The following is a 13,431-nucleotide window of genomic DNA, read 5'->3' on the forward strand; positions in this document are numbered from 1 at the left end:
TATCTTCCGAATAGTATTGTGAGTGTCGCTACTCCACACGGACAGCAGTGATTCAAGAAGGCTCACCACCACCTTTTCAGGGGCAAGTAAAGATGAACAATAAATGCAGGACTTGCCAGCAACCCTCCAATTCTCTCCAAAGCCCTCAAATGAAAATAAAAAGGAGCCCATGAAAGTCATTGCTACTCACAAACAGCCACTTCCAACAAAGGCCAGGCAACTGGTCACAGGCGGGGGTAGAATTCTGTCGGCAGTCAGAGGGGTGAAATTGGTTATGGGTCATTTCAGGCCTGTAGCCAATTGACCTTTAGCCTCAGATTAACATTATTGATCAGCTACTGACACCGCAAAGGAGTTCTTTTCAGGCAGAGTGGATTGCAGGGAGAGGTGTTCAGGTAAGCCTTGGGTGTGAAAGAACCGGTGGGGGAAGGGAACGGAGGGTCGATGGAATGGCGGGGGCTGCAGTGCGGTGGTAGAGTCTGAAGGACAGTAGGAGGGAGGTGGAGCCATGTGGAACACTGCTGCTCCGACTGATTCTATACACAAAGCCACAAAAGAAAGTGTCATGACCTTTTTGGTGGCTCATATTTTTCGACTGCATCGACAAGTGTAAAACTGAGAGGAGAAAGCTGCTCAAGGAAGCCAAAATTGCCCTCGCGATCATAAAATAGGAACAGTGCCCTCTGAATAACAAACGCAAGGAGTGCAGAACTTGTTTTGGAGACTGACAGCACTCTTTGTGGAATGTTGCCAATGCATGATCGCTGCCAGATCATAGAATTCACAATGCAGGAGGACATTCATTTGAGTCTGGTTTAGCACACTGGGCTAAATCACTGGCTTTTAAAGCAGACCAAGGCAGGTCAGCAGCACGGTTCAATTCCCATAACAGCCTCCACGAACAGGCACCAGAATGTGGTGACTAGGGGCTTTTCACAGTAACTTCATTGAAGCCTGCTCGTGACGATAAGCGATTTTCATTTTCATTTTTCTCATCTAACCTTTTTTTGGACACTAAGGACAATTTAGCCTGGCCAATCCACCTAACCTGTACATCTTTGGACTGTGGGAGTAAACCGGAGCACCCGGAGGAAACCCACGTACACACGGGGAGAACGTGCCGACTCCACACAGACAGTGACCCAAACCAGGAATCGAACCTGGGACACTGGAGCTGTGAAGCAACTGAGATAACCACTGTGCTACCGTGCGGCCATCTAGATATTGAAAGCCCGACAATCTTACATCACTGTAGTTATTAGTAGCACTTACCAGAACTCCAGTCCACCAGGGTGTCCCAATTATTACCGAAATGGATTCAATGCCGATTCGTCTGTGCAAAATGCAGATCTGTACAATTCCAATGATTATGGAGATTATACCCGTCACAATCTGCGATATCTGCAGGAACCAGAAAATGATGTTAAATTGAAAAACAATCCTTTCGGCGGTAGTTTTAACTTGTTCCATGGTGTGAAATTGACATTGTGCATCACCCACCCTTTCCATAGAAAAGTTTGATTTTCACCTCCATTTATATCCAATGAATTCACAACTTGGAATTCCGAAATTTGAAATTACAATTTTTCGGATTCATTGTAGAAAATTAAATTTAAAAAAAAATTTACATAACCAACTCCTCTTTCTAATTAACAATCTATCCTGATTCACAACCGTCGACACTACGTCTAAGAAAGCCCAACAGCACCTATACTTCCTCAGCGTAAGAACATTTGGCATGTCCACATTGACTTTTGCCAATTTTCACAGATGCATCCTATCTGGTTGCCTCACAGCCTGGTATGGCAACTGTTTGGCGAAAGACCATAAGAAACTACAGAGTCGTGAACACTGCCCAGCCTATCACGCAAACTCACCTCCCATCCATTGACTCTGTCTACATCTCCCGTAGCCTTGGGAAAGTGGGCAGCATAATCATAGACCCCTCCCAGCTGAGCTAATCTCACTTCCAACCTCTTCCATCAGGCAGAATATACAGAAGTTTGAGAATTCGCACTAACAGATTCAAAATCAGCTTCTTCCCTACTGTTACCAGACTTCTGAATGGCCCTCTCATCGACTGAACTAGTCTCTCTATGCATCTTCTTTACAGCTGTAGCACTATATTCCGCTCTGACAAAGAGTCATCCAGATTGGAAAAGTTGGCCCCCTTTCTGTCCACAGATGCTGTCAGACCTGCTGAGATTGTCCAGTATTTTCTGTTTTTGTGTTCTACATTCCGTATACTTCACCCGATGTCTGTGTATATGTATTTACATTGTGTTTTCATCATATGTCGTATGTTTTTTTCATGTATGGAGCGATCTGCCTGGTCTGCGCACAGAACAGTACTTTTCACTATACCTTGGCACAAGTGACAGGATATCTAAATCTATCCCTGTAACCCCATAATGCCACCTAACCTACACATCATTGGACACTAAGGAGCAATTTAGCATGGCCAATCCACCCAACCTGCACATCTTTGGACTGTGGGAGGAAACCGGAGCACCTGGGGAAAACCCACGCAGACATGGGGAGAACGTGCAGACTCCGCACGGTCACAACAAGGTCGAAATCGAACCTGAGTCCCTGGTGCTGGGAGGCAGCGGTGCTAACCACTGTGCCACCCCTTTTTATATTATATAAAATATAACCAATATTTCCCACATTTGAGAAGTGCACTTACACCCAGGGATTTGAGATTTCCTTTGAGCATCTCCTGTACACCAGAATTATTCTGATTGAACATTGCAGCTATGGATTGGTACAGAGGACCGTTTTCCGACTGTTGGACCAACTGTGGGCCGCTGGGCTGTGGTTGGGCCGGTGGGAGTTGGTTTGGTACAAAGACATTTCCATCATTCTTCACCATGTCAGCCATTTCCACCGCAACTGTCTGAAATATATAGTAGAGTAAATCAGTCTTTCCCGATTTATAAACCAATCTTCTATTATATATCTCGCCTTGCATTTGTTGAGTCATTATAATTCAAATACATGGAAACAGAAATATTTCTAGTTGTTTTGGAGATACGAGGCCCAGGAAAAGTATTGCATTTGTCTCAATATTGCCGAAGTGGTGGACACAGTTATAAGATGCAGGCGTCCACAGAAAATACATTTTAAGAAACAATTATTTTCAGTCTGAACATGAAAGAGATTACCAGTGAGATTTTGAGTGGAAAAGTAGGATTTCAAAAAGGACTTGATGCATTCATGCCGAAACGGACATTCAAAGTTATTAGTTTGAGAATCACCTCAACACCAAGTTGTTGAAAGGAAGATATTGTGATAATTTTCTGCCTAAAGTTTAGCCGTGTTATGATCTAAACTTGGCCAAATATTTAAAACATCTCCTTTACAAGTCAGGATTTAATAATATCAAGAATCTGAACAGGGTTAGCATCTTAACACTTTTTACCGACTTTGTTTTATTCTTTCCTGGGATCTGTGCATCACTTGTAAGGCCAGTATTTGTAGCCCATCGCTAATTGCCCTTGAACAGTGTGACTTTGCTCGGCCATTTCCATGGGCAGTTAAGATTCAGCATCATTGCTGTGGGTCTGGAGTCACATGTAGGCCAGGCCAAGTAAGGATGGCAGATTTCCTTCCCTAAAAAATATTAGTTAACAAAATATGTTTTTACCAAAATCAACAATAGTTTGATTACTATTGGGGCTAGCTTTTCAATTTCAGCTTAATAATTGAATTTAAATTGGACCCGCTGTCACGGTGAGATCTGAATTATTGTCTCCTGAACATTAGCCCGGGCTACTGGATTACTAGCCCAGTGGCATCACCGCTATACCACTGTCTCCACATCTTCTCATCTTCTCCCTTCAACCTTTTAATCCCTGACAGCTTGGGTGTAGCAAGGTTTGAAGGTGGTATCTTAGCTTCCATTTCCATTATCCAACAACACTCAAGAAGCTCAATGTCATCCAGGAAAATCCACTTACTTGGTACCCCTTCCACAAACATTCACTCCCTCCACCACCTATGAACAGAGGCAGCCATGTGTACCATCCACAAGATGCAATGAAAGAATCCACCAAGGCTCCTGAAATAGGACCTTCCAAACCCATGACTATTACCATCTAGAAAGTCAAGAGCAATAGATATCTGGAAACACAACCACCTTGAAGTTCCCTTCCAAGTCACTCACCACCCTGACTTGGAAATATATTGCTGTTCCTTCACTGGATCCCCAATACCTACACCGCATGGGCTGCAGTGGCTCAGGAAGGTACCTTACTACCTCCTTCTTAAGGGAAACTAGGGATCGGCAATAATCTCTAGCCTACCCAGCGATGCCCGCACCCTGTAAATTAAAGAAAATATTTTTGTCTGCGCATAGAGTGTGGGCAAGTCATTGAAAATCAATCCCTGGCCTCTCCTCAGGTTGGAGATACCACCTCTATCCCACATTCGCATGTGGTCATCTGTCACTAGATGGCGGGCAGCAGAGTGAACTCCCTCAACCAGAAGCAGTTAGACTAGTGAGGGCAGCCCCCTTTGCACTCATTCCATTACAGGCCTTCAAATTTTCTAGCAGTTAAGATATACATCAGGAAGCTTTGGACATTAATGGCACTGTCACAATCAGATAACCAGAGTTACCTTCTGAGATCTAGCACAGGGATTATGTCAAATCACATGAGCCAGACCTTCAGGTGCAAACTAATATCCTCATATAGAATAGCTTAGCAACATGAGGCTAGGCACATACTTATCACATTGTACAGTCGTGCACATCTTGCAGATATTTCAAGAGTTCCAAAGTGTTAACATGGTCCATTGCTCAGCATCATGTAGCTGGAGAGTGGGAACTAATATAGGAGTAATGTTTAGCCTTTAATGCAGTCAGAAATTAATGCTGAAACCTGCCGTGAAAGGCTAAGATGCCCCATGATTGCTTAGACTGTAACCCACACCTAAACTTGACAGTAATCACATGGGAGGCCATTGAAAAGTTCACTTAGTTTGAATGACAGCTTTCAAACATGACCCACATTTCTATGACATCCACAGAAAACAGGCCCCCGTGCAGCAGTATCAGCTTAAAATTAAACTTTCCAAAATCTGTAATCAAGAGGCACCTTATATGATCCCCTGATGCATCTGACAGATATATTGCCCAATAACAACCATGTTCATACGGGAACTGGCTTCGTTTATGTCACTTCTGTTGACATAAAGGTGATTGACTGAACTGAGATTGAGCCAGACACCATAATAAGCTTTCTGAGTGTCACAAGTAGGCTTACATTAACATTGCAATAAAGTTACTTTGAAAATCCCCCAGTCGCCACATTCAGGTGCCTGTTCGGGTACACTGGGGGAGAATTCAGAATGTCCAATTCACCTAATGAGCGCATCTTTCGGGACTTCTGGGAGGAAACCGGAGTATCCGGAGGAAACCCACACAGACACAGGGAGAACGTGCAAACTCCACACAGACAGTGACCCAAGCCGATTATGGGGAGAAGGCAGGAGATTGGGGATGAGAAAAATATCAGCCATGATTGAACGGCGGAGCAGACTCTTATCGTCTTATAGGAAATTGTTAAATAAGTTAAGAGCCTATGGTGTTTAGGGTAAGATCGTGGCATGGATAGAGGATTGGCTGACTGGCAGAAGGCAGAGAGTTGGGATGGCAGCCGGTGACTAGTGGTGTGCCTCAGGAGTCGGTGCTGGGACCATAGGTTTTCACAATATACATTAATGATCTGGAAGAAAGAACTGAAGGCACTGTTGCTTAGTTGAAAATTGCCTTACGTTCAGTGCAGGGCGGCCACATTTTTATGGTTTGTAGGCCATATACGACCAGGTTTGCATTGGTGGTGGAATCTCGTGCATCATCGGGGTCGATTTCCCGCAGAAGGGGCTTTGTCAAAATATTACACTTTTCTCCACTGTCGATTTGGAGCTTAAGTTTTGCATTGCTGTGAGCAATGTTTAAAGTAGCAGAGTCTCACCTATCCCCATGACGGGATCTACACTCGAGCAATAAAGTGTTTTGAGAGGCTCAGTACTCTGATTGCTTTGCTTTGAGCTCCAGCTCATTTACTCTGTTTGGGGTTATGAAACTTGAAGGAATGGCCAGCTGCAATATAACTCCAATACAGCCAGGTTGCAATGACTTGGACCTGCAGCATTTAGCAAAGCTATTCTTCTTGATACAGTTATATTTATTACATGCAAAGTTTGTACTTCTGTTTTATGGATGGTGGCTATTGCAGTTAAGGCAAAGTATATTCTGGACCATAAAAAGTTTTGTATCCCACATTAGTTCCTCTGTGTTTCCCTCCGCTTGCATACTTAGGGCGCGATACTCCGCAAATGCGGAGAGTCGTAAAGGGTGCCGTGAAACTGGCCGTGTTTCACGGCAGCCTCCGCAGCCCCTCCCGGGACCCGATTCTCCCCCCGGTCAGGGCTAGCAGCACGGCCCCGCGAAGCACGGCATCGCAGGCTTAGCGACCGTCGCTAAGCTCGCGCGCCAAGGGTCACGGCGGCTGACACGCACGATGACGTCAGACGTCAGCTCCAACCCGCGCACGCGCAGATGATGTCATCACGCATATGCGTCAAACCCGCGCATGCGCGGGCCGTCATACCCCTCAGCCGCCCCGCGGACTGATCCTGCGGGGCGGCGGAGGAACAAAGAGTGCACGGGTATCGGACCCACTGCCCGTGATCGGTGGGCACCGATCGTGGGCCCATGCCACCCTTGGCACGGCCGTCGTGCGGCCGTGCCAATCGATGCCATGGTTGTCGGGAACGGAACTTTGCGGCTGTTTTCACGAACGGTGAGAGCAGGTGTGTTTGCGTTCGTGAAAACGGCCGTAAAGGCCTGGGAACTCGGCCCACCGGCTAGGGGAGAATCACTGTTCGCCATAAAAAAATGGCGACCAGCGATTCGTGTCGTTGGGCGGCCGTTGGGGTGGGGGGGGAGAATAGCGGGAGGTCGGGAAAAATGTCGGGAAGGCCCTCCCGCTATTCTCCGACCCGTCGTGGGCAGCGGAGAATCGCGCCCTTAGTGTTTCGATACTGCTGACGGATTCAAATGTGAGATTTTTTTCTCAAATCAACTGTCTGCACACAGCATCGCAGTGGATTTGAGAGATGCTGCAATTTCTAACAAGTTCCTCGATGAGGGTGTCTAACACAGTAACCCAAGCCAGGAATCAAACCAGGGACCCTGGCACTGCAAAGCAACTGTGCTAACCACTGTGCAACCGTGCTGCCCCATGATGCATCATTCTTTTTCACACTTGGTCCACTTATCATCAATGTCTTCATCCAAGACGAGCAGGTCGACGTGACAAAGTCCCTGTGCCATCTTGACCAGCTCCTGACACTATGTAAAGCTGCTGAGCTGTTTGGATAATGGATATGACAGCAAGGGACGAACAGGCCTAATAGTTTACTCAACATTCTTAGCAGGTTTTACATGTGTGTCTGGATGAGGTGGTGGAAAACTCCCACACTACCGTATCCGTCACTTCCCAGTAAACAAGTCATCATGATGTGCACATGACCACCCGGTCTACAGGGCGAGCAGCAAGTTGGTCATCCCCCTCCATCATGTCCAGGCGCCATATTTAAAGGGCCTGCAGACAGAACTTCGGCAATAGTGCCAAGACCATTGCTGATAGAGGTACAGCAAAAGGTAGCAACCTCTGCTCCCCTCTCCGCACCCCCCCCCCCCTCCCAATCCTAATTCAGCAATGCCTCCCTAGATAATCTCCTCCAGGGTGCCGTGGAAAGGCATGGCGTTCTCATTCCAAGGGATGGAAGCAGGAGACCACCTTGTCTGATCACGGGAGCCAGAGAGGATGATGTCGGGAGGGTGGTCAGCATTTGTGGGCCCAAAGGAGGACTGTCCTGCAATGCAGGAAATGGGTCAATGATCAAATCTGCTCTGCAAGGGAGTTTTAACCTTCTACTCACTCCAAACTCACATCACCACTCATTTTCTGATTCTACCATGGGACGTGGAACTGTCGAGGTCAGCACTTTTGTTGCCCATCCCTAAATGCCCTTGGGAAGGTGTTGCGGTGCTGCCTTATGGAATCGCTGCACTCCACGTGGTGTGCCTTAAGGGAGGCAACTGCCGGATTCTGACCCAGTCACAGGGAAGGCACAGCCATGTGGTGCGGAGGAGAGGCAACTTTCAGATGATGCTGTTCCCATGTGCCTGCTGCCTCTGCCCATCTGGGTGGTAGATCTCACCCAGAAGATGATATCAATGGAGCCTTGGTGAGTTGCTACAGTGCATCTTGTAGATGGACACATTTTTGCTATTCTGTATCTGTGGTGGAGGGAGTGAATGTTGAAGATGTTGGATGGGGTGTCAATCAAGCGGGGCTGCTATGTCCTCAATGGTACTGAGCTTCTTAAATGATTTTGAAGCTTCCAGGCAAGCAGACAGTATTCCTTCACACTCCTGACTTCTATTTTATATGTGACAGCCAGACCTCTGGGAGTTGGGAGGTGAGTTATCAGACACGACCTGCTCTTTCCACAATCCAGCTATCTGGCTTCATGCTGGAGAAGACAACCCACAACAGGAGGGAGTGAGGGAAGACAGGAGGTGGGATGCCCGAGCTCTTACCCATCACTCCATTGCAGCAGCTGACTGACAATCTGTTAAGAGGAAGATGGTGATGACTTCACACCTGCAGAGTCATCACAGCATTTACCTTGCCTGCCCAGAGACACACATCTCATGAAAATCGCCTATTGTCACAAGTAGACTTCAAATGAAGTTACTGTGGAAAGCCCCTAGTCGCCACATTCCGGCACCTGTTCGGGGAGGCTGGTACGGGAATCGAACCGTGCTGCTAGCCTGCTTGGTCTGATTTAAAAGCCAGCTATTTAGCCCTGTGCTAAACCAGCCCCTGGTCTGGTTGAGTTGGACCATACATCTAACTCAGGGTTCACACTCTGGTAGTCACCTCACACACGCACAGGCGTCCACAGAAGGTAGAGACAATAACAACCAAGGTCTCTGGCACTCAGATAATTTCAGGAGACGAGACCGTTGCTCAGTCAGACACAGATGACGAGCCTCTGGAGGTGACCATAGAAAAGATGCAGGAGATTCTTATAAATGCCCAGGAACTTCAGCCAGAGCTGTCAGAGGCCCTCAACAGTGTGGCAGGAGAGACCGAGGAGTTTGTCCTTGGCTCTCTGATATTCTGGCCTTGACCTGTGTGCACATGGAATTCTCTTCAGGCCTTGTCCCTCCAGTTGATACCTGTCAATGTCATCACAGAAAAGAAGGCATAGCAATCAGCCAGCTGCCTCCATCATGTTGGGATTGAAGTGATAGAGATAGAAACATTCAAAAGTTTTGAACATACACCTAGTGTACAATCATTGTATATAGTTCTGGCACCTGTAAATCTATGTTAATTTGCACTGATTGGAAGTCTGCAGTAGTCATTCTTGCTACAAGCGGTTTTACTGGTCGAACGCACTCCACCTCTTCCAATAAAAGGCCATCCTGAAGCACCAAGCGTGAACGTTCCTCACCCTACCACATGCTTGTGCATGGAGCCACCACTCCTTGGCAAGGGTGATGAGAGTCATGTACAAGAGTCCTCCCATTCACACTCTTCCACTTGCCTCCATTGCCCTTGAAACTCTATGGAGGGACATTAACCTTGTCAGAATAGAAATGTAACCACATGAGCCCTTATCAGGCATGTCCACTCTCCCAGGAAGATGGAGATTTTCATTGGCAGCCATTTATTTCAATGCCCCATGTAGGCATCCATCTCCCTCCCACCTTCCACCCCTAACTGTGATTGAAGTCGATAGCAAATGGCTGAGAGTGAACGGCCATTCTGGGATGTCATTGTAATGAGAATCCTCTGGGCTACACTTGTTGCTATTTGGGATTCACCAGATAGTGAAGAATTTGAAAGAACAAAGCCTCCGGCCTCAATGTTTAGTAGTTGGAGTTGCAGTTGGCAGCTGCTGACCTGCCTTTCTATTGTAATGTTCCTGTCACTTGGCAAACTCTCTCCATCACCTTCTAACCTCTGACTGTCACCCAACAACTGCCCGATCACAATTGAACCCTCACCCCCCCCCCCCCCCCCCCCACACCACCCCATTTGACCATCACTCTCACCTCCACAACCTGCAAACCTTCCTCCATCACCCTGGACCCTGGAACCATTAACATGGACTTGCCTTCCCTCCCTGGTGGCCCATGCCAATGACTGTGCGCACGCCCATTCCCACTATCCATCCCACCATTCTTATCCCCATCACTGTCCCTCCCGATGGGAACTACATCCATCACACCCTCAAACTGACCTCCCTCCACCCAACTTCCTCCTCTCAGTTTTACAGTCACTGTCTCCCAGCAAGATCTTCAGTTCTTCCTCTCGGCCTCTCCCCTCGAAACAGTCCCGCTTCCCCACTCACAGCCCTCTTCCTGCTGTCACCGCCCCCCCCCCCCCCCCCTTCATCTTGTGGCTGCAAGGATAGGGAAGTTCTGACAATCCTTGCATCCTGTAGTCCTCACCAGGGTGTAGGCAGCGCTGACTGTGCCCACCCAGTCCAATGAGGTTATCTCCACATCAGGATCTCCACATCAGGATGTCCACGGGGAAAGTGGCCTGCATAGAAAGTCGGGAGAACACAATTTCGATCTGATCGTTTGGACTCCGGCAACATCTCTCGGCCTCGGTCGCCACAAGTCCTGACAATCGCAAATGTAATTGTATCAAGTTCATGTCCATCTCACAATCTCCACCCTGTTTGGCGGTGATTGTTGCTGAGTTTCAGCTTTTTATTGAAGATTTGTTCCTGACTCCAGCCATTTCCTCCACTTAGAAAATGTTGTGGAAATTCCTTGGAAATCTGAGTAATAAACAGCATAGGAAGAGATCCAATTGGCTGGACAGACTTTCTAATCCCGTCATTTCCCCTAAATGATGTATCAACTGTGGATGTTTCTCAGAATACACAGAACAATGAAAACGGATCTGAAGTTTCAAAGTAAACTGTTCCCCAACAACTTAACGTTCAGGGGAGAAACTCAACGAAATCCAGTGACATGGAAACAGAGGCAGATTCATTCTAACCAATCTGGGGGTTTAAGTGTTGTCGTTCCAGTTTTAACCACAGATTAAAGTCACCGCTGAATTTGGTCTAAATATCAACACAGTGAGATTGAGCAAGAGAGAGAGAGTTCAGCACTGGAATGCTCACATATACAATCGCTCAGTCCAATACTTAGCAACTGGTTTGAATCACACACTAACAGGAATGGGACCCACAATTGATTTGTCCTCAGAGATTTGGCTAGGCAAAATAAAAATGTAGAAAACAAAGACACGTTTTTAAAGTTTGTTCAGAGAACCGAGTTGAACTTTGCATTTGATCAAAACAATTCTAATAATATCTAGGATTGTGACACTTTGTAAAACTGAGCAAACCTTTGCTTCCTGAGTCGATAGAGACTTCCAAACAGGCGATAGCGACTCGCTCTCTCGTTTCTCTGCAGTTGAACAACTCCAAGATCCAGCCAGGTTTCCAGAGCAACAGTTTTAATGCTCCGTGTTATTCTGCAACCAGTGACTCACTTGGCAGAATGCACAGGGTCAGCAGTGGGAGGAGAGTTTTGAAGGGAAGGAGTTTGGCAAAGTTAGACTCCAGCTGACGTGTGGCACAGGAAGCTTCAAAACTGACTGCTGATCGGCTGTCGCCAGTTTCTGCTTTTTCACCCAATGAGGTGGGTGATTTAGACAAAGAGTGGGTCTGGAGAGAAAAAAAAGCCAAACTAAATGATCAAACTTTTATTGATGGGTGGAATGTTGGGGTGGAGCCCTGACTCCTTTTTAAAAAATATTTTTATTCTCTTTCACATTTTCTTCCAAATTTACAGCCAACAATAAACAATAAGCCGCAACAAATATAATATCAATCGCGTTATCCGCAAAAACAATCCCATTCTCCCACCAAACCCCCAGACAACAGCCCACATGTCAACATAAACAAAAAACAAAAAGGAATCAGGAATCACCCTTAGTCACCATTGATGCACGATCAATCACTACTGAATGAGATTGTAGTCCAATTGAAGGCTTTAATGAACAAATAGTTACCCCAGCAGCTCCGGTACAGATGACTGCTGTGGTGAAACACAGACTCTTATGCTCCGCCTGCTGGGCGGAACCAGCAGGCAGGTTCTACCACTCATACTACAGTATAAGGTACATCCCACCTAGGTACCGCGATACCCCTAATATAGCCTACCACATTCACCCCCTGTTTAATAAAGGGTCCGGCGGGGGAAGTGGCCTTGCTTTTACAGTGGTAGAGGTTATAGTGGTACCCTTCGGTACCTTGACATGCAATACACATGTTTACAGGCAATTATTTACAAGTTCATTTTACAATGAAACTATCAGCCGGTTGGGGGTCCTGGTCGTCCTCTGCGATCGTCGCAGTCCCGGCGGTGATGCCAGCCATGTTGGGAGCGAGGTCCCCGAGGAGGACTTCCTAGGGAAGGCAAGGAGACATTCATGAGGTGTTTCATTGGTAGTAGTGCACAGTAGTGATTGGATGGAGTGAAGTGCATCGGGGGGGGGGGGGGGGGGGGGGGGGCTCCTGCCATCGGGACATTGGGAGATTCTTGGACAGTAGGGCCAGGAGGACGGCCTTCCAGACCGTCCCGTTCACCCTCTCTACCTGCCCGTTTCCCCGGGGGTTGTAACTGGTTGCCCTGCTGGAGGCAATGCCCTTGCTGAGCAGGAATTGACGCAGCTCGTCACTCATGAAGGAGGACCCCCTAACGCTATGGATGTAGGCTGGGAAACCGAACAGGGTAAAGATGCTGTGGAGGGCTTTAATGATGGTGGCAGCCGTCATGTCGGGACAGGGGATGGCAGAAGGGAACCGGGAGTATTCATCGATCACATTTAAGAAATATGCGTTGCGGTCGGTGGAGGGAAGGGGCCCTTTGAAATCCACGCTGAGGCATTCAAAGGGGCGGGAAACCTTCACCAGGTGCGCTTTCTCTGGCCTGTAGAAATGTGGCTTGCGCTCCACGCAGATTTGGCGGTTTCTGGTTACGGCCCTGACCTCCTCGATGGAGTAGTGCAGATTGCGGGTTTTAAACAAAGTGGAAGAACCGGGTGACCCCCGGGTGGCAGAGGTTGTCATGGAGAGTCCGGAGTCGGTCTACTTGTACACTGGCACAAGTGCCGTGGGACAGGGCATCAGGAGGCTCGTTGAGCTTCCCGGGATGGTACAAGACCTCGTAATTATAGGTGGAGAGCTCGATCCCCCACCGTAAGATCTTATTATTCTTAATTTTGCCCCGCTGTGCATTGTCAAACATGAAGGCTACTGACCGTTGGTCAGTGAGGAGAGTGAATCGCCTGCTGGCCAGGTAATGCCTCC

The 13,431-nt window shown here is 47.5% G+C and overlaps 1 protein-coding gene across 1 annotated transcript in view; it reads right to left on the minus strand.

Annotated features, from left to right (window-relative positions):
- Positions 1-13,431, minus strand: part of LOC119975466 (membrane-spanning 4-domains subfamily A member 8-like) — a 252,233-nt gene that overhangs the window by 13,570 nt on the left and 225,232 nt on the right. Inside the window, exons 2-3 of the mRNA XM_038815156.1 lie at positions 2,690-2,899; positions 1,273-1,401 (exon numbers count right to left, since the gene is read on the minus strand). Of these exons, the coding sequence (XP_038671084.1) occupies positions 1,273-1,401; positions 2,690-2,884 (324 nt within the window). The 5' untranslated portion in view covers positions 2,885-2,899. The remainder of the gene's footprint in view (positions 1-1,272; positions 1,402-2,689; positions 2,900-13,431) is intronic.

The sequence above is a fragment of the Scyliorhinus canicula genome, chromosome 13 (assembly GCF_902713615.1).
Source record: "Scyliorhinus canicula chromosome 13, sScyCan1.1, whole genome shotgun sequence".
Classification (NCBI taxonomy): Eukaryota; Metazoa; Chordata; class Chondrichthyes; order Carcharhiniformes; family Scyliorhinidae; genus Scyliorhinus; species Scyliorhinus canicula.